Below are 22,706 nucleotides of genomic sequence, written 5' to 3' on the forward strand. Positions count from 1 at the left end.
ACCCACCCCCTCACACACCCTCTCACCCCCCTCACCCTCACTTACCCGCTCACCCTCACTTACCCTCTCACCCTCACTTACCCTCTCACCCTCACTTACCCCCTCACCCTCACACACCCTCTCACCCTCACACACCCTCTCACCCTCACACACCCTCTCACCCTCACACACCCTCTCACCCTCACACCCCCTCACCCTCACACACCCCCTCACCCACCCTTTCACCCTCACACACCCCTACACCCTCACACACCCCTTCACCCTCACACACCCCTTCACCCGCACACACACCCTCAGCCGCACACACCCCCTCACCCTCACACACCCCCTCACCCTCACACACCCCCTCACCCTCACACACCCCCCTCACCCCTCACCCCCCCTCATCCTCACCCTCACACCCCCTCAGCCTCGCATCCCCTCACCCACCCTCACACCCCCTCACCCCCTCACCCTCACACCCCCTCACCCTCACCCCCACACCCGCACACCCCCCCACACCCTCACACACCCCTTTGCAACCCTAACGCCCCCTCACTCACCCTCACACACCCTCACACACCCTCACACACCCTCATACACCCTCACACACCCTCACTCATCCTCACTCATCCCCACAACCCACACCCCCTCATCCTCACACCCCCTCATCCTCCCTCACACCCTCAGACCCCCTCACCCCCTCACCCTCACACACCCCCTCACCCACCCCCTCACCCTCACTCACACTCTCACCCATGCTCACCCACCCTTTCACCCTCACTCGCCCTCACCCTCACTCACCCTCACACAACCTCACCCACCCCTTCAGCCTCACACACACCATCACTCTCACACACACCCTCACTCTCACACACACCCTTACCCTCACATACCCTCTCACACACCCTCACCCTCACACACCCTCACCCTCTCACACCCCCTCACCCTCACCCTCTCACACCCCTTCACCCTCACCCTCTCACACCCCCTCACCCTCTCACACCCCCTCACCCTCACCCTCTTACACCCCCTCACCCACTCACACACCCTCACCCTTGCACGCCCTCACTCACACACTCACACTCTCACACACTCGCACTCTCACACACCCTCACTCTCACACACCCTCACTCTCACACACCCTCACTCTCACACCCTCACTCTCACACCCTCACTCACACACCCTCACTCACACACCCTCGCTCTCACACACCCTCGCTCTCACACACCCTCAATCTCACACACCCTCAATCTCACACACCCTCAATCTCACACACCCTCAATCTCACACACCCTCACTCACACACCCTCACTCACACACCCTCACTCACACACCCTCACTCACACACACCCTCACCCTCTCACATACCTCTACCACTCTACCGCCCTCACTCTAACTCTACGACTCTATCGCCCTCACCCTTACCCTCACCCTTACCCTCACCCTCACACCCCCTCACCCTTACCCTTACCCTCACAAACTCACCCTCTCTCACCCTCACACACACTCTCACCCCCTCTCACCCTCACACCCCATCTTCCCCTCTCACCCTCGCACCCCCCTCACCCTCACACACCCCCTCACACACCCTCTCACCCCCCTCACCCACCCGCTCACCCTCACTTACCCTCTCACCCTCACTTACCCTCTCACTCACACACCCTCTCACCCTCACACACCCTCTCACCCTCACACACCCTCTCACCCTCACACACCCTCTCACCCTCACACACCCTCTCACCCTCACACACCCCCTCACCCTCACCCTCATACAACCCCTCACCCTCACACACCCCCTCACCCACCTTTTCACCCTCACACACCCCTTCACCCTCACACACCCCTTCACCCTCACACACCCCTTCACCCTCACCCACACCCCCTCACCCACACACACCCCCTCACCCTCACACACCCCCTCACCCTCACACACCCCCTCACCCTCCCTCTCACACCCCCTCATCCTCACCCTCACACCCCTCAGCCTCGCATCCCCTCACCCACCTTCACACCCCCTCACCCTCACCCCCACACACCACCACACCCTCACACACCCCCTTGCAACCCTCACGCCCCCTCACCCACCCTCACACACCCTCACTCATCCCCACAACCCACACCCCCTCACACTCACCCCCACACCTCCCACCCCCTCACCTCACACCCCCTCACCACCCCCTCACCCTCACACCCCCTCACCTTCACACCCCCTCATCCTCCATCACACCCTCAGACCCCCTTACCCCCTCACCCTCACACACCCCCTCACCCTCACACACACACCCTCACCCTCACTCACCCCCTCACCCTCACTCACCCCCTCACCCTCACTCACCCTCTCACCCATGCTCACCCACCCTTTCACCCTCACTCGCCCTCACCCTCACTCACCCTCATACAACCTCACCCACCCCTTCACCCTCACACACACCATCACTCTCACACACACCCTCACTCTCACACACACCCTTACCCTCACACACCCTCACCCGCACACACCCTCACCCTCTCACACCCCCTCACCCTCACCCTCTCACACACCCTCACCCTCACCCTTGCACGCCCTCACTCACACACCCTCACTCTCACACACCCTCGCTCTCACACACCCTCGCTCTCACACACCCTCGCTCTCACACACCCTCGCTCTCACACACCCTCGCTCTCACACACCCTCGCTCTCACACACCCTCGCTCTCACACACCCTCGCTCTCACACACCCTCGCTCTCACACACCCTCGCTCTCACACACCCTCGCTCTCACACACCCTCGCTCTCACACACCCTCGCTCTCACACACCCTCGCTCTCACACACCCTCACTCACACACCCTCACTCTCACACACCCTCACTCTCACACACACCCTCACCCTCACCCTCTCACATACCTCTACCACTCTACCGCCCTCACTCTACCACTCTACCGCCCTCACTCTACCACTCTACCGCCCTCACTCTACCACTCTACCGCCCTCACTCTACCACTCTACCGCCCTCACTCTACCGCCCTCACTCTACCGCCCTCACTCACTCTACCGCCCTCACTCACTCCACCGCCCTCACTCACTCCACCGCCCTCACTCACTCCACCGCCCTCACTCACTCCACCGCCCTCACTCACTCCACCGCCCTCAGGGGCACCACAGCATCACTCAGGGGCACCACAGCATCAATATGCGCTACCACAGCATCACTAAACGCCACAGCATCACTCGTTGCCACCACAGTATCAATCTGTGCAACCATTCAACATCAACTGGTTCAAATATGTTCTCTCAATGTTTCAAGCTTTATTACAAATGTCAAAGATGTTAAGATTTCACTTCTGTTCTTGGATTTTCGTCACAATAAAATACACTGAACATAATCCTCACAAAAGTTATTTACAAAAGTTTAAGCTATTGCCATTATAAATTACAATAACTTTTTATTTAAGTATTATGTATTTAAAAAAATTAAAAGCCATTGTTATTTGTAATATCAATACATCTAAGTCACGTAAATACAAAACATGTTGCATTACAAATGCTATAGGTGTCACATTTGCAAAAGATAAAAGTATTGGCATTGTAAATGACAAAGCTATTAATTTCGCTATTTTCAAAACCAACACATAAATAAAAAAATTGTCATTTACAAGACCAATAGCTCAAACTTTCATAATGCGAGACCTATTGCATTGCAAATGCTTGTTTTTCTCCCATTTCCCAGTCGACAGAGAGCAGACAGCAGAGAGCAATCTGTGGACTGGGAAAGGGGAGAAAAAAAACGGCCCACAGAGGGCACTGAAACAGCGGCCCTTCGGCCGATTCCCGAATGCCCGCAGTGCCAATCCGCCCCTGATGGACACCCCAAAACCGGCTCCGTAGACGAAGCCGGCAAGATTCACTTTGGTGAGGCAAGTAGCCTTACCAGTCACTGAAGTAAGACCAGAGGCAGTATACATAGATACATACAAGTAGTATATTGTATATTATTTTTGTGCATTTTTTTATTTATTGGAACAGCCAAGACCGGCATTTGCCCAGATCTAAAAAGTGAACTGGTAAGGTGGCTAAGAGGCAGACAAACTAAGTCACTCCCCTACAGATACGTTATTTTTTCCTGAGATGGGCCGGTGCACAATTCTGACTGCCCCTCGGCCACTACGTTCGCAACCGGACTTGCATTGTTCTGAATAGACCATTCTATAAATATAAAGAAATTAATAAAAGCAAGTACCTTTCCCTTTCAAGTAAAAAAAGTAAAACATCAAATACAAAAAGTGAAATCACAGCAAAAGTATTTAGAGCGTTCTAAAAAATCTTAAAATTAATATTAAGGCGAACAGAGACAGAATTGTTATGTTAAAAAGAAAACCTTTGTGTCTAAGAATCATCACTTGACCATTCCAGAACCCAGAAATATGAACCAATGGCGTCTTTTGGATTCTGGATAGAAGGCAAGCCTTAAACACGAGGCGCGCACAATTAAATATAGGTGCCGTTGCAGACAGGTGTTTGAGACCTGAAAATTACAGGCTTGCATCACGCAGTACTCAACGCAGCATTTCATCCTTCCGAGGTGGAGCTCAATAAAATGCATCACACAGGCAGACTTGGGTAATAAAACCTGCTTTCCAACAGGTTGCGTAGTGCGTTAATTAAATTACTATAATTAAAGACAACTTTGTTGCATTAGAGTACAATTCTTCAAGTAAAGTCAGAAATTGCCCAAGAGTACCCTGTATAAATGTCTTGATTAATATCATGATAACATTGCACAGGAGGGGGCCTGACTGAAGCCTTTCGGGGCTCCGCTTGGTACATCAGGTGTGGTTCCTCGGTTTAGGGGGTCGCTACTAGTGTGCTGAATGCACCTCCTCGTGTTTATTGGGGTTAATCTTTCTCAAGCTAGTTAACATGTGGTATTGTGGTAGCTTACACTAGGTAGAGTGCAGCTTCACATACTAAGCTTTGTGATTTGTGGTACCTCACACCAGCTAGATTGTGGGTCCTCGTGCCATGCCAAGTGTCTCATGCTGGGCTTACGATGATTCCCCATGTCATGCTAGATGTTCTCCACATGAACTCACACTAGGCCACATATAGTTCCCTGTGGGGCATCTTGTGTTCCTTCACACACTAAGGCTCAATATGACTTCACATACAGGCCTGGTACATTTCTGCGTTTACTTCAATATAGCGGTTCCTCGGCCTAGAGGGAACTGAAAATATGGCCCACATGCTCGCTAGCTTCGCAGCATGCTGGACCCTGCTCAGCAGACCCTGGAGCAAGGACCCATAGTGGACCTCTGAGTGGGATATTCAGCTACAGGAGAAACAGCCTGGGCAGAAACTTAGGCTCATGGTCTGTGCTTGGCTCTGGGAGAGAAGAAACCATTCGCCACGTAACATAGTCAACAGTTTGTACATAATTCTGAACGGTCCCAGTGGCATTAAGGAGGGCTCAAAGCTAGCATTGGAATTTTAGCTAAAGGCACTAATTTACAATTTTTCTTTGACAAGTCTTAGCCTACAAATCCCAGCATGCCTGTCACAGTTAGCTTAGGTAAGGGTTGTCTGAAGGTCATGCTCATGACATGGGGCCCGATGTCCGCTATCGGGCCATTTCTCTGGGCTTTGTGGTACTTAATGACAACTCGGTGATCCTTCTGCCATTGTCCCTGGACCCAGACACTACTGTTAGCTTACTCAATTGTCAAGTTCCTCCTTTTTAAGAATCCCTTTCAAACCAAACCAGATGCCTGAAAGAGCAAAAGCCAAGTGATCCCTAGGCTATCCTCTTGATAAATTTTGTAGGATTTACCAAAAGGTCTGTACCCCTGAAAGCTCCCAGGGCTTGGGCAGAGTAAGTGATAACAATGGGAGGCACTTCAAAAGTTCAGGATGATTTGGAAGCAGAAGAATCATGAAAGCAGAATGGGTCAGGCTAACTTCTCATGGTGCACACAAATGTAGATCTGTCCTCTGAAAGGCCGGTGGGTGGGGATGGAAAAGGGCAAGTCTCAGCTCTGAAATTCAGGGAGGGCTGGGAACTGAGATAGTCACAAACCTGAAAGACCAGTGTACAGGAGTTTTAGTCACATTTGTGAAATGTATTTACTTATTTGTAAATGTCTGTATGGTGTGAACTAGGCCCATAAAGTTGTTAAAGTGTTAAAGCCCACATCCTAGGACAGTCGCTACCAGTATTTCTTGCATGTTCCAGTTTAGAAGCAGCGGTGGTAGAGGGTCTGTTACACAGCCCTTCTTATTTAGGATATCATCGATAATGCAACACTGACTCTGAGGCAGCCCTCTTCAGAGCTAGGAGCAAATTACTTGTTTCACAGATCAGGATTATATCAGTACAAGGCCAGGATCGAAATACAAATCAGGTCAGATCAATATGCCACTAGAATCAAGTACTGACTTTGGAAACTGAATGGTGACAACCACTCAAACTTTTGTGAGAGTTTAAGGCTGGGGACTGTTCAGTGGTTGATGAGAAGGAAAAAGTCCAACCAAGTTTCAAAAAAGTATTTTAAAATGCCACATTCGGGGGAGGAGCCAAGATGGCGTCCGGAGCAGACCTGTAGGCTCCCGGCTCCTTCAGCCTGTTACCGCCGCTCCGTGATCCTGGCATACATCCTGATGCACTTCACTACCGCATGAAGGGCGGCGCGGCGCTGATTCCAGAGGTGTGATCCTGGTCTCTCGACCTGCCCGGCGGCCGGAGATAGCCGCGGTGATGCCCGCAGCCCGGGAGCCCGTCTGCACAGGGGCTCTTTGCCGTTCCCCGGAGACCTGATGGCGGCCAGGATACCTTATCGGCGTTGAAGACCTGGGCACCGGTGGGGACCTTACGGCGCACTGTCTGTGCTGCGACGCGTACGGCGATTGCAGAAGGAGGCCAGGATCGAGCGCTCGTTGAGCGGAGGCACCCTATCGCAGCACATCCTTTGTTTGGGGCAGGTACGGATGGAGAGTGTTGCACGGCCATGTTTGATAGCCTGTGCTTGCCTGGCCCCGCGCCTCGCTACCCCCTATAGTACGGGGCGCCTCTCCGCGCTGTGTGCCTCACTGGTGCTATACTCTGTAACTGCTTTAGCCCCGCAATGACGCTCGCCTGGGCCACGACTATCCTGTGATTTCCCCGGACTTTCGCCATGATGGCTTTGTTGGAGGCACCGAGGTGTGGGGGAGAGCGCCCGTCCCTGTCACTGGCCTGTGTTACCCCGCCTGCGACGGGGTCAGATTCCCGAATACCTTCCTTGGGAAGTGAGAGCCGGGGGCTTCAGCCTGCAATTTCTCTCCAAATCCTCCTGACTGCCCTGCATGGCCTCCGCGCTGATATGCGCCAAGGCTGCCAAGTGCTGTGGAAGAAGCTGGACGACATGGCGCCGTCGCTGCGGCGGGACTGCAATGTACTGACCCCGCCACATCTACCCTCGTCTCCGCTTGCGCTTCATGGCGATACAGTGCTTCCTTCTGCCGACTGGACAGAGGTGCCCGCTCCCGAATTGACTGGTGCCCGAGATTGTCTGCCTGCTGCCTTTATCAGGGATACTTTGTTTCTCCTTTCACCGGAGAGTGTAACATTGTTGGACTGTTCGTCGCGAGTGCCTTGGGACATATCTACACCATTGTCGACCTCATCACGGGCCCCTGGGTTGTGCCCTCCGACTTTGAATTCGAAGAACTTGTATGCTCTGCAGGTTCCTTGGGAACTCACTACTACAGCTGATGGAGTTATTGTTGGATCTCGACGGCCATCTTGTGTTCCTGCGACACTCTCACTCTCTCTGTGGCCATATTGTTTCTCTGCTTCGCTGTGGCTCTGCCTGGTGGGATTCCGACGTTCGGGACAGGGCTGATGACTTTTCCCTTCTTGGCACTGACTGTCCACCTGGTTGTGACCCCGGACTGAAACATTGTCGATGTGTTGATTATGCATTCAGTGAGACTTCTACCTATTCCATACTGTATTTCCTGTTCTGCGCGCTGGCCTCTCCCTTCATTTCCAGTCGCAAGGATTGTGTTCTATCTTTTTTGGTTCCTCTCTATGGGGCGACTGTTGTTTTGCGGGCGGGCTGCTCAGGGACGGAAGATGCGGTTGATGGCTGCTGAGCCTGTATTTGTTTCCATCTTATTCCTATGTTGTGGAGGGGATCGACACTCATGGAGGGTTATGTACTGGAGGGCGTCTGAGATCGGGCCAGGGTTCGGCGGTCTCTTTGCTGTACTGTTCTCTTACCTGATGGGAGTTGGGTTTGGGATGTTGTAAGGGGGGCTGTGTGACCACACGCAGAGCGCGACTTGATTTTCCAGCTGGTTGGATGTTATTGGTTGTGGCTCAGCTCTCGCTCGCAGTGCATCCATTATATCATAGCACTCTTGTCTGCGGCGTAGTCGGCGCTACAACAGGCTATCCTGGTACCTAGTGTGTTGCCGGCTCTGTTGAATTTGTTTCGGTTGCCTGACTTGTCATCCATGTTCAATGGGACGGGGGTTTGCCTGTAAAGGGTGGCATCCATTTTATTTCTCTTTGTCTCTGCACTGCCTGGGGCGGCCATCTTAGTCTTTGTTCTGGCTGGGGCGGGTACCATGGTGTAGTGATCGTTTGCGACTTATATAAAACTAGGGGGTTCCGGGTGTTCACTTGCACTGGCCTATTTTCTGTGGTTTATACCTATGGCGCCTTTTTGGCGCGGATCAACGCTTCAGTTCCTCACATTTGTTTTGCTTCTTGTTTCTCCTGACACCTTCGACTGTGATTTGGAACTGCTCATATCCGGTTGTCTACTCTACACTTGGGGTGGTGTTTTATGGGTCCGGTTCGCGCTCTTGTGTACCGCATTTGTAACCCCCTTGTTTCTCGGCCCTTGTCCTTTTGGACTCTAATGGCGTATGGATCCTTTTTGGCTGGATGTCCGGGAGATCTGTTATTTTATTGGCTCCTCCCCACCTTCTTCTTCTTTAATGGGGGATCCGGGACTGTCCTTCCTTGCTCCCTTTATCACTTGTGAAAGTTTTTCTTTACCTTTTCTCCTCTTCATGAGTGAGAATCTTTATTTCTTTTCTTTTCTTTTCTTTCTCTTCTCTATATTTCGGGTTCTTTAAAGGGCGACAGGCACTTTACCGGGGGGGGGGGTAGGCCGTAGCCTCCGGATTGTTGTAGGGTGGGGGGTGGATTTAGTTTTTCTTTTTGGTTTCTATGGGCCTTGTTTTTTTCTATCGTTTCTGCGCTTTCTTGTTCCTTTTTCCGCTCTGGGTCTGACATGGGATTAGTGGGGAGTGGGTGGCGCTGTAGGTGATGCGTAAATGTGTACTGATACTCCTGCTGTTCTGCATTATACTGCCATACCGTGGAGTGTTTATCTCTACTGTTGTTTTTAATTATGCTACCTACCCAGGTTGTGAAGCTACTGTACGGACTCAGCTCTTCTTGCATCTATTCTTCACTGATTTTCTTTAGATCAAATTTAAAAACTTAAACCTCATTGCTCCTACCCTTGGCGACGTGTTCCTGTGTATTGTAACTGCTACTGATTGATGCTATATTGTTTGATGCCGCTGAGGAATTGCATTGCTTACATTTTGTGCCTACAGTATCGTGGCCGGCCTGCTGGTTGTAGGCCCGTATTTGTTCTCCTTCTCAAGCACAATAAAGGTTTTAAAAAAAAAAAAATAAATAAATAAAAAAAATAAAATGCCACATTCCCAGAACCCTGGAAACTTGCCTTCATCAAGGGTGGAACTAGTCAGCTTTGCGGCTACCAGCCACAACAGCCAAAATCTTCTCTGATCCCACAAGGGAAAAAAGAACACTCCACAGGGTGTCCAAGACACATCACCAATCATATGATAAAACCGAACATGAGTATTTTTGATGTGATAGTTCACGAGCGCCTTGAGACCGTCACAGGTGAGTAGGACACTCTATAAATCCCTTATTGATTGATTGATTGATGAGCCATGGCAATCACATGGCATGGAACCACCTCGATAGTAAAACAGCCTGATGCAGTTGGATTCCTCCTATTCAAAAGAGGAGTGTGGATGGCTGCGGCTCTTTTATATGAAAATTACACTTTCCATCCTTCTAATAAAGCCAATCTGCACACAGAAACCCCTAGCAAGAACATTTCCACACAGGCATCATCACCATCCCCAAACCAGATGGCCAGAAACTTCTTTGACATTCACCTCTTCCTCTATCTCAAATAGACTTACACCCTCCAAACAGTCAACACAGTCACCAGTTACTCTAAGGGAACTCGCCCATTGTGAAAAAGTGACCCATCTCCCGAATACTTTATCCAACACACTTGCAAGCAATCAGCCTGACCCATTCTGTTCTTGATATCCCACAATCAAATCCGCTTGCATGCTCACTACAAAGTAAATTCCTCTAAAATTATTTCTAGAGCTTTAAAACCACTCCAAACCACTATCTCAGAAAGGATTCACTTAACTTGGAGACTACTTACCGCTCAATATAGATAATCAATTTTAAGCTCAACAATTTCATTCAAGCACTCACAACATTCATAGATCTTTGTGCCCCAGCCACCATTGAAATAGTCTTGGCAAAATTGTCTTTCCCTTAACACGCAGAAGGTATGGAAAAAACAAAGAGAAATTTAGAGACTTCTGTAGAGTTGAAGTAAAGTCAACGAGGTACGGCAGTTTCGCTACTAAAATAATTCAGGCATAACATCAAAGGAAAAACCAAGACACAAGAAAATGGTATTAGAAAAGGTGCAGTACTACATTTTCAAAGCAAAGTCCTCTTTCTAAAAGTCGATCAGTGTAACAGTTCTATACCCCAAATGTTCACTTGACACTCGATTGAAAAGTCAACACCTCTTAAAGATTTGTACAAAGACAATCAACAAAATCAAATAGTCTCAATGCCAACTCAGGAGTACCCCACCACTCCCTCTACCCACATGGAACTCATTAAATCTCCTGTCACTGGATGACATCAACACCTTAAATTCACTAACAGCACATCCCACAGATAGGATATTCTCCCTTCTTCCAAATTACACCCCTTCTCGCACACCACTCCTCCCTGATATTGTCAACGAATTGTCTCCCTGGGAAACATGGCTCTCAAAACCAGCCGCGTTCTCACATTCCTTACCAGAACATTCTCATCAAAGACTCCCTTTAACATTAAACATGCTACTCAAAGATCTCTTTAACTAGAGATTTCCACACATGCCAACTTACTTACAAAATGTTTCTTCTCACTAGGCTCTTGAATCAGAGCATTATACTTACTGACAGCCTTTATTACCTGACCCCTCTGAAATTAGTATTCCGCTGTTGGCCATACCCTTCTAGGAGCCTTATCTTGAAAATTTTCCTCGATATGTTTATGTTTAGGTGTTTTATAGAGCATAGCTGTCCAGGGGCTTCCCAGCGCTGAGGAGCGGACGATGACAGGTGAAGCGAGGAGTTATCCAGGGAACAACCATGTCTTAAATTTTTTCCGGAAACTTACTTCGTCCATGAGCAGTCTCAGTTCTTTGGGCATGGAATTCCAAAGCTTTGGCACTAGGTGTGAAAAAGATCTTCCTCCCCATCTGGATCTCTTTATCCTTGTGTTCTTGATGAGATCATCTGAGGAGGATCTTAGAGATCTTTCGGGCGCATACGGGGAGATGAGTGCTCTGAGAGCGGCTAGGCCCTTGAAGTTCATGGCTTTATGCGCTATACGTAATGATTTCAATTTGACCTTGGCCTGGATCGGCAGCCAGTGAAGTAGCCTCAGTGCCCTTTCACTGATTCATGCCTAGGTATACTTCTAAGTAACCTGGCTGCTGCGTTTTGTACCAGTTGTAGTCTGTTCACCATGTATTTGGGTGATCCCCAAAAACGGAATTCCCGTAATCCGGTCGTGAGACCACCAGGGACTGTATAACTATTCTTTGGGTCTGCTCGGGAATAAGACCTAGAATTTTATGAAGCATACTTATAATTCCAACACAAGTGGCAGCCAATTTCCTAGCATGTGTTTCCATGGAGTGATTGTGATCCAGCCACATTCCCAGATTCTTTATGCAGTTTTTGTGGATGGGAGGACATCCCAGTTCTTTTGGCCAGCTAATGGTGACTTGTGGTAGGGAATTATTTCCTAGGAACATGAGTTCTGGTTTGTCGCCATTCAATTTTAACCTACAACCAGTCATCCATTTTGCTACTTTTTCCATACAAGGAACAGCTTGGTTATAGTTTGATTTAGGACCCTAAGTCTGTTGGGTCTAGGTGTGGTTTTTTAGTAGAGGTCGGACTATAGCATACTTCCATGCTTTTGGAACTCTTCCTTGAGTGAGAGATAGCGTTAACAACTCTGTGGAGATGGTCAGAGTGGCATCCCGACCCTGTAGTAGGATGTGTGGGGGTACTGGATCTTGGGGGGAGCCTGATTTAATGTTTCGTAGAATCATGCTTGTAGTTTCCTTGCTTAGCGCTGGAAAGTGTGTTAGTGCGGGACCTGCACCCTGTACTGAGGGATCCATGATTCCCAGGGCTAGGTCTGGGTTGTCTGTGTTCCTTTGCATGGAGTTGTAGATGTTTTCTACTTTATTTTTGAAGAAGACTGCCAGTTCATTACATCTCTTCTTTGATGAAGATTGTGGAGAGACGGCTTGCTCTATATACGTGAGGGATCTGACTACCTTGAAGGGTTCTCTGGAAGAGTAGATGGCAGTTTATTTTTTCCTGGAAATGCCTGGCTTGGGCTAGTTTAATTTCATCATGGTAGAGTCTGATTGGTTTCTTATATTGGCTCTTGATGGTTGGGTCATATTATTCCCGCCAGTTCCTTTCAATTGTTTTGAATGTTTTTTTCAGAGAGGCTAGGTGGTTATTAAACCATGCTGCTTTTCTCTGTTTGCGGTTAGTCACTATCCTCTCTTTCGTACTCTAGTTTTCTGCTGCTTCATTGAGCCATTTGACCGAAAGCATGTCTGCGTCCTCTGCATCCCCTGTCAAGACCGAGATTTGCCCTTCTAGGGACTTGATCATGCTATCCGATTCTAGGCCACTTCCTACCTGGCCTTGGGGTGTTGCCCCTTATAGCTTGTGTTTTGGCCAGAGTAAAAGGAATAAAGAAATGATCTGACTAGGAGCCTGGTATAGGTGTGGCTGCCTTTAATTTAGAATTGTTAGAAAAGATTGCGTCTACTATGTGCCCTTTATCATGTGTGGCTGATTGAACATGCTGTCTGAGTTGCATGGCTTCCATGTCTTGGTTAGTCGGTTAGTGGCTGAATTATTGTGTTCGTCTAGGTGAATATTAAAGTCGCCTGGTACAGTCGCTGCACCTTTACTAGCAGTAATATCTGTTATAAGATCGGGGAAGGACTCCAGGAAAGCATTACAGGGTCCTGGTGGCCGATACATAAGCATTCCTGATAAGGTTTGGGTGGGGGATAACCTGATACTGAATTGTATTGTATCGCAATTGAAAAAGGACTTTGGTGAAATGCTGCAGCTATAAATTTCTTTATAAATGATGGCCACTCCCCCCCGACTTTTTCCACCCTATCCTGTCTTCTAGCGGCAGATCCTGGAGGGAGGGCCATGGCTAAGTCTGGTGAGGAGCAGTCTTTGAGCCAGGTCTCGGTCACAAATAAAACGTCAAAGTGTTCCTCCTCAATTAATAGCCTGATCTCGGTTTTGTCTACCAGGATGGATCTACTATTTATTAAACCCATTTTCCACATTTCTTTCCTTCTGAATCTAAAGGGAGCCAGGTTATTTAAGGAGCCACCTTACTCACTGTGACTTTACAATAGGTGCAAATGGTCTTTCTTCCTGCCGGGTTTTCCGCTATGAAGGTGTGTTCACACTGAGGGGTGCTGACTGGCCTCATTAGCGTCAGTTCCATTGCACTCTAGCTTAGACCTTTTGAGCTTTTAGAATCATACGAGCAGGGTTCCCGGTCCCTGTCGGACGCGGACGGGTGCAGACGAGCTTGCCTTTGGCAAAATATGAAACTTCTACTCACAGACCCAGTCACCATCCTACTTTAGAAGAACATTCTATTTGGACTCCATTTAACAGAATTATTCTGCTCACAGATCCTACTTGGTGAGAACATTTTGCTCACAGACCCACTTTAATAAGGACATAAACCCCTGTATCATCATCATCATCCTAACCAATGACCACCAATATGTATTAACATCCTATTCCCAGACCCCCTGCTGAAGAATAATACCAAGACAGACCTCGTATTAAGCAAATTGTACCCACTAATAGAATCTTACATAATGTCTTTTTCTTAAAAAACTCCTAACAATAATTGTTTTTAAAACTCCTTCACCAGTGAGACATGTAATAAAATTTATTGTTATAGTGCTTGAAAGCTTGCGTTTAAATGCTGTAGAAAATCAAATCACGTTGTTATTACAGTAGGTATTGTGGAAACCCCTCCCATGCTTCGCACCCGCTTCTTACCTCTCGCTGCCGCAGCTGAAAACTTGTTCCTTCCTGATAACAATTGTATGTTCTTAAAAGGCTCATCAGCTCCGACCTTGAAGAAAGAATGACGGATCCTTTATTACAGGTGAAGAACATATCACAACAGGTGACGCAAACAAGTGCTTCATCATTAACTCAATACATATATATTCCATGCAGTGCCGGACTGGGATAGCAAACCAGCCCTGGCAATTACGTCTGACTGGCCGGGAGGGGGGCAAAACCGTCCCCCAGTAACAACAAGCACTGGCGTTGCCAATAGGTTTCGCATTTGGAAAGTTGGAGCTATTGGTTTTGTAAATGACATTTTATATTTATATATCGTTATTGGCATTGTCAATAACAATATATAAATATAAAATGTCATTTACAAAACCAATAGCTCCAACTTTCCAAATGCGAAACCTATTGGCAACGCTATTTGGTTAAGCCGGATGGGGGCGGGGGTTTCTGTGTTTTTTTTAATGAATGCTGTTTGCGGAAAAGAAGTCTGCTCTACACGAACACTTTAACTCCAAACCGCAAAACCGAACACCGGCATCCGTGTGCGTTCGAAGAATCCTGCTCTGGGTATGGGGGTGTGCTTTCAGTTTATGAGCCAAGTAGGTACATTCACGCAGTATTAGGGTTCTGCAGTTTGTAGAGGGTGAAAGCTGTTCCTCTAACTGCATCCCGAAGGACGTGAGAATATCGTATGGCACAGACCCCATTAAACAAAGGGTATTTTGGGTTGCGGGAATGCGAGCGAGGGGAGAAGTGTGGGGATAGAAGCAGGCATGGTGAAAGGAGATGCGTGGAGGGAAGCCGGATGGGGGCGGGAGAGCCTAGTGGGGGAGCGGGAATGCGAGAGGGGAGGAGAAGTGTGGCAGGCAGATGCGCGGAGGGAAGCCGGATGGGGGCGGCGGTTTCTGTGTTTTTTTAATGAATGCTGTTTGCGGATTAGGGAGATGCGCGTGCTTGTGTGGTCACGTGACCCGCTTTTGTGGTCACGTGGTCACATGCACTGTGAAGAAACCGCAGTGGTTTCACTAGTCGATTGAGCCCTTGAATTTTCGCCTATTACATTCGCAAGTGAATGATAATAGGCGAAACCTAAAAACGTCCTCCACTGGTCAAAAACCGGCCCCCACCCTTCCAGCCCACTGCGGAAATGCCCGCTACGGCTAGTCCTGCCCTGATCCACGGGTGGAGATCAAGTTAGCACTAGACCTGTAAAAGTGGGTGTGCTGATCCTGACAGCATTCCGTCAGTATGGAGATCTTCCAAAATGAAAAATACCAGCCTGGCGAAATTGGCTGATGAAACTTAATTTTGGGAGAGCCCAGAACGCCAAAATACCCTTCACACATAAATAGAATGATTTCATAGAATAGATAACAGCCCTGGATTTCAGGCACCATAACCGGGATCGAATCCTGCTTTTGGTCAATTGGTTAAAAAGATAAAATACATTATTCATATTACAAAACGAAGGGTAAGAATAAATGTTAATTAGGAGAAAAGGGGAAATAGGGTCACGGTATCCTTTATGTCTATCGTGACCTGCTAGTAAAGAAAAGTAAAATGACACAGTGAACAAAGAAGGGAACACAAAAGTAGGAAGGGAAAGGTGGGTGGGAATAGAGCATGGGTGGAAGGGCCCTTGGGCAGGGTCGGGGCTGCTTGAAGGGCTATACATAATGTAGCAGCAATTTCTTTTGGGGGGGGTTATGGGGGTGCTTGGGCGTGTTAAAAGGTCGGGGGTAGTGGAGGTAAAGAGTATCACTATTCTCTTCCCCATTCCTTATATTTCCAGGTATAGCGTGATTTAATTTGTATTCCCTTGCTTAGTTTTCATTTGAAGGATTTTGAGTATTTCTTTCTGTCCTGGATTTGTATCTTCTATTTTTCCATAAAGAAGGGAGGTGTGTGGTATCCTCATTCCTATGCCATGCATTCTCTCCTCTGTATACGTCCCCTGCTGCTCAGCCAGTGTGAGGTAACAGAATGCTGATATGTGCATGGTTTGAGAGAGGGTCAGTCCGAATGCATGGGCCGCGCAGCAAGGATGCTGCTCCCGGTTGGGCTTCCCTACTACCCTCTTTACCTGTATCCTGAGATCTTATCTTTAAAAATAAACCTTATCCTGTTTTATCTTACTGCTGGCTGGCTACAATCCGTCTTCAATTAACACACCTCTCATCTAGAATGAGCCTAAGAAAGGTAAGGGTGGAAATGGATAGAGGGAGAACCCTGCTCCTTAAAAACCGAATAAAAAATACAACCAGAAGAACAATATCAACAAGAAAGACATTCACTGGGTTGGATTTTTTTAGTCTGGTGAAAGCCATTCAAGGTGTACTTCATGTAATCCAACACTCTACAGAGGTAGTGACCGCTATATAAATGCAATTACAATGTAACAATACAACCGTTCCTAACATAGGGTTAGGCAGCCAGGGGTAGAAAGTCAATGGGTTTGCTTACCAAACGCCAATATCAGCGGATGGGGTAATTTGCCATGTCAAGCATTGAATAAAAATACACTTCAAAATTTCAGATTCCGTAATGATTTATGTCAGAAAGTCTCAAACTACATTTCATAATACACAGGACTTCTGTTGTGCTAAAAGCCATACACCTAAGAAACATGCCCCAAAATTTCACATGGCTATATTGGGATGGTGGAAGCCAGGCAGCCAAAAGAAGCAAATTTCAAATTTCCAGGGAGGGAGGCAGAAGTAGGATCCAAATCATTGCTTTGATTAGGCTGGGGACTCCTAAGATTGCAATCTGACTTCGTAAAGGTGTGTGCTCAAGGGCGCTCCTTAGATGCAAAGTGCAAATACCTATGGATTTCACGTGCCCAGTAAATGAGTACCTGAACTGAATACCTTGCATGCATCCTGCAAGAGTTTGATGGTCACCTTTCCTTCTTGCCTGAATGTGTAGCCATAGCTTTAGCTAACCCTATAGGGAAGTCTGTGATTTCCAAGGACCTCCAAAAAGCAATAATCCTACTCATACTTTGTTTTGCGATCAAAAAGCAGGTTGTCCAGTGTAACGAGAAGTCCTGTTTTGCAAAAATAGTCGTCTTGGGTATTTCTTAGCTCGGGCGGCTATCCCCTTTGTATTCAGCAGTCCGTTCTCAATTTCAGAATCTTTTTGCAAATTTCAGTATCCCCTACTTGTTTCTTGTCTAACATTTTTTTCTATCTCATTTGTGGCTTGCGGGCTAATCTGCATTTTCTCCCCAAAACTCACTCCACTACTTGGGGCAATATTTCCAACTGGCTCCTGAATGACTGGGATGGAAGAGGCACCGCAACGGCTGGTCTGCCCCATTTAAACTTTGCAGCCGGGCTGCTGGAAAAGGGGGCAAACATTTGGCCTTGCAAAAAAAAAAAAAAAAATTACAAATAAACACAGTGACATCATGTCCTCCATGACACATTGGTAAGGCAGACCTGTCTGCGCTTTAGGTTTTTCTGGAGATGCCTCCAAAGTTGGGTTCTGGAATGGTATAAACAAAAACAATGTCATATGTATACTGAGGGCGTTTTCTCCTTGTACGTGGGAATCATTTGTGGACTGCCTTCCACTTTCATTGTTTCCCAGTGCTTAATTTGAACTGACACTCATTTTTGGGGTCTAGCACTTATTTTTCTGAATTAGATATTTACCAAAAGGAAGAGAGAAAAAACAAACAAATCAGAAACACTGCGGAATTGAAAGGTGGAAAAATCCGCATGGAGGGAGAAAGCAGGAACCTATATAAGTGAGATAAAGGGACAGTGTGGGATACTGGGTTCTTGTTGCAGTACTCCCTACTTTTTGCCTGGCTTTTGATGCAATGGTGACTGATGTGTACTGGGTCCCTGCTAACTAGGTCCCCAGTACCAGTGTTCTTTCCCTAAAAATTGGTCCCCAATTGGCACCACTTCAGTCCCCTTGTAAGTCCCCAGTAAATGGTACCCTTCCTACCTAGGGCATTGGAACTGAAGAGAGTCCACTAGGCCTTCAGAATGTACTGTGCCATCCTAAGGAACCCTCATCAAGATCATGCAAACTGCCCTTGCAGGCTGCGTTCTTGGTGCAGAGAAAATTGAAGAGTCGACATGGCACACATCCCTGTGTGCCATGCCCACAGACACTCCTCACACTGGGAGGGTTTCGTCCTTAGCAAACCAGGTATGGACGATAACAATACTAGTTTATGAAACAGAAAGTACCTGGTTTATATATTTAACCGCTTTTTTTATTTTATGCGGAAATCGAAACAATGACCAAAAGGTTCATATGTTCAATGTCAACCATTTACATTTTTTTGAAAACATATAAAGAATACATTTGCACTTTTTATCTGAGAATCAATACTTCTTGCATTCACCAAAAACAGTTTTTGTAAAACATACATAAATGAGGCAATGTGTCATTAATTATACAGTGGAAGAAATGATATTGATACAAAAACAACAATGACATGCAGAATTCATCCCACAGACACTGCATGAGATATAGATAAGTCACCCGTACTGCGGGCCTTACAGCCCTATGGTATAGTGCACTATACTACATGTGTGGTCCTGTCTACCGGAGTGTAATGCTACATATATTTTTACATTGTGAGACTGAGGTGACCTTTGACTATGTGTTTTAACTGAGTCCATTCTGATTGCACAGCATAATTTTTGTGCTCTTGCATGATTTCATTTCGTGCCTTTTTGCAGCTTCAGAGTGGGATGTTTTCTTTCTTCTCAGCACGGATCAAAACAGCCTTGCTGAAACAGAACATGTGGGAAGTGCGTTTTAAAGCGTGAGGGAGGAATGTATTTCTGTGTCTAGGAGTCAAAACTAACCCTGGGCGTAGTGGGCGTAGTGGGGCTCCGCGGAGCTACGCGGAGTGGGCGAGAAGCTACGCCCACTCCCGCACTCCGCGTAGCCCCACTACGCACCTCCCTCCCGCTCTCCCCTACATACGTTATTTAAGCAACTAACCTAAATAAAACAATTTTAAAGCACTTACCGTGTCCGGGGCTCGTCCGGGGCTCCCTCTTGAAATAGCGTCGTCCTGGATACCAATGCGCATGCGCGGGCGGCCGCGCATGCGCATTTCTCCCGAGAAATGCACATGCGGGGCGGCCGCGCATGCGCATTGGTATCCAGGAAGGGACGCTATTCCAAGAGGGAGCCCCGGACGAGCCGCGGACACGGTAAGTGCTTTAAAATTGTTTTATTTAGGTTAGTTGCTTAAATAATGTATTTAGGGGAGGGCGGGAGGGAGGCGGGTGGCGGCCGACTCGGCTACGCACACGGAGTGGGCGTAGTGTTGCCGGCTACGCTGTCTACGCAAAATGCGTAGAAGGCAACACTACGCCTACTCCGTGGGCGTAGCCGATTCGGACGCCTAGGGTTAGTCAAAACATGGAGGTTTGGCCAGCTTCTGTCTTGACCATGGAAAAGACGGGTATGCTCAACCTTGGTTTTGCAATAGATGAAGGGAGAGGGAATTTCTTGAAGTCTCTTTACGTGTTAGTAAAAGGTATTAAAGACATTACATTTTGGTGCTCATACAGAAGCTCATTCGTGAGGTGGATGCACCGTCACAGGAAAGTTTTGTTGTCCCATTGAGACTTCTAGATGACTGAAAAGGGCTTCCCAGTCAAACTGACCAGAATGCTGTGTGCAACTCAAATTGTGAAGTATAAGCTATACGTTTATTTGCTCTGTGATGTTTTCATGTTGGGTATACATGCCCCTTATATTGAAGTCTTTTATTTGACAGAGTTCATTCTTGGCATTGGATAGTGCTCATTTCTTGCATTAGACGTCCATTATTTTTATTTGCTTATGTTTCACTTCCTTGCATTTGCCTTGTGAATGTTTAATTTTTATATTGCTTATCTTTTGCTCCCTTGCATTTGACTTGTGAGTGTTCCATTATTATTATTATATGAGTGTGTTTTACTATTATCTGCTTGTATTTTATTGTGTGTGTGTGTGTATGTGTGACCAATACCCCGAAAAAAGTCGAAACGCGCATTTTTGTGCCATTAAATCAATTTTTGCATCCTTACAACCGGAGTGGCTCGTCTTTTCTCTCTGCATCTGTGTGACGATCTTATTCTGCATGTATATATATATATATATATATATATATATATATATATACACACACACACACACACACATATTTGCATGTTGTTTACCTGTTTCATTTGAGAAAGGCTTTGTTAGACAGTGTTGTATTAATAAAACTCCACTCTTTATTTTGAAACTGCCTTCTGATTTGGCTCATTTTGTAAGTGCTCAGACTCCTTTCCAGGAGTTTCTTCCTGCTTTCCTGAGTGGCTCATCTTGGGAGTGCTGAATTTCATTTATTTGGGAGTGTAAAACTAGACACTGAGTAGATCTGGTCCTACAATATCTAAGTCCGTTGTTGAATATTGTAAGTGCACAGGGAGGTGACAGAGAATACATGGGCTGGACACTTGTCATTACGCGTTCCCCAGCACCATGATGGCTTCACTCTACCCAGGCATGTTTGTTACTAAACATCTCCTTTTCATAAATCCACACTGATGCCAGTGTTGGATTTATTAATTAATGTACACAGAGGGCACCTTAGAGGGCCCAGAGAACCTACTTAGCACTGGTGTGGCCATGGAATAGCTTAGCCAGCCATCCACCACCAGACATGTTTCTGATCTCATGGGATGAGAGCATGCAGTCTCATAGACCTGGAACAATGTCTGTGCTGGGTGGAGGTGCTTCACACCTCTTCCAGTCGAAATGGAATTCCAAGGCGGGAAGTATCAAAGCTGGAGCCGCTTTTGAAATGCAACCAAGCATCTCTAGATAGAGGAGCATGCCAACTCCCTCCCCTGCTCCACATTTGGTGGGAGGAAAGGCGGGAAAAAGAGTTAGAATAGGAGGTGGGCTTATATTCAGCCAGCACCACCCCCAAGGTACGGCAGGTGATGTGGAGCCCACTTTTCAGTTTCATCCATCTTGTTTGAGAGGGAATTAGCCAATTAGGGTCAGGGTTATGCCCACTTGCCAAAAGAAGTGGTCACATAGAGGGTGCAGACACCCTAAAAGTAGGTAGTCTATTGGCTACTACCCGTCTCCCCTTGTAATGCCCCTCAATTTAGTATTTAGGTAGCACCCCTGGACCCTGAACTTTAGATTTGATGGCCTAAGAAGTAAACGGACAAAGAAGAGCTGCCGATCTGAGAACAGAGTACCTGCTGCGGAAATTAGGAGCGAAACCCTGTCCGCTGTCCCCAAGATCTCGACCATTGTGGTGTGCTGTCTCGTCCTGTGGCTGTAGGCTTTCAAGAACCCTGGAGCCAGTCCTTCACCAATCATCATAGAACTCCCTTGGAGTAGAGGAATTACTCCCCTGCAGCCACCGATACCACAAAGTCTGGTTTACCGACCTCCTGCTCCTCCCTCAGCAACTCCAATGTAGAAACAAGCAGGAAGAGGTACACCAGCTCTGAAGGGTCAGATCTGCCCCCCCCCCCCCACCAAGTAAATGTAAATGTAAATGTACATGTATTTATATAGCGCAAATCACCAACCGAGGTCGGTATCTAAGCGCTTGCTTAGGGAACCCGTCCTGGTATTCCCCTGTGAGATAACCCCGGCAGGGTATCCACAAGGTGAAAGCCAGGCATCCCGCCGCGAGGGGCCGTTGTGGAGATTAAGCAAGCTATTGCCCAGAGTCGCAGAGTGTGAACCCGTGAGTCGAGTAGGCACCAGAGCGAGAATTATCAAGTCCGTGGAATTTTTGAGCCCAAGACCCGCCGAGGCGGGGAATTGAACCCTGGTCCAGGACCGATCTCAGCTTCCGGGTCTGCCGCCTCTAACCCCTGAGCCACACTTCTCCACTAAGTAAGAGGACACCAGAATCTACCGGAGCCATGCATTAGCAATACCTGAGGTACCAGACCACCTTCAACCCACACCGAGACAAAGAGTCCAATCCGGACTCAACTGCCTAGGAAGCAAGCATCCATTGAGGGATGTAGAGACCCTTGAGACCCAGTTTATGAGCGGCACAGCTGTCTGGAGATCATCCCTGCAAGCTGCTTGCCCCTGACCTCAAAGACCATCTTGACGCACAGAGCCTGGCTGATATGTCTGCTCCCGTTGTCCTAGGTTCCTTTCAACCTGATCCCTCATTTGGGGTCCCTCAGACTTACCTGTAAGTCCCCTTGTGTAGCCTATTTTGAGGTAGCTCCCATCTTTGTAG

The 22,706-nt window shown here is 47.7% G+C and overlaps 1 protein-coding gene across 1 annotated transcript in view; it reads right to left on the reverse strand.

Annotated features, from left to right (window-relative positions):
• RASSF4 (Ras association domain family member 4) overlaps positions 1-22,706 on the reverse strand; it is a 172,272-nt gene that overhangs the window by 108,458 nt on the left and 41,108 nt on the right. Inside the window, exon 3 of the mRNA XM_078642761.1 lies at positions 14,444-14,519. Within this exon, the coding sequence (XP_078498887.1) occupies positions 14,444-14,519 (76 nt within the window). The remainder of the gene's footprint in view (positions 1-14,443; positions 14,520-22,706) is intronic.

The sequence above is a fragment of the Lissotriton helveticus genome, chromosome 5_1 (assembly GCF_964261635.1).
Source record: "Lissotriton helveticus chromosome 5_1, aLisHel1.1, whole genome shotgun sequence".
Lineage (NCBI taxonomy): Eukaryota > Metazoa > Chordata > Amphibia > Caudata > Salamandridae > Lissotriton > Lissotriton helveticus.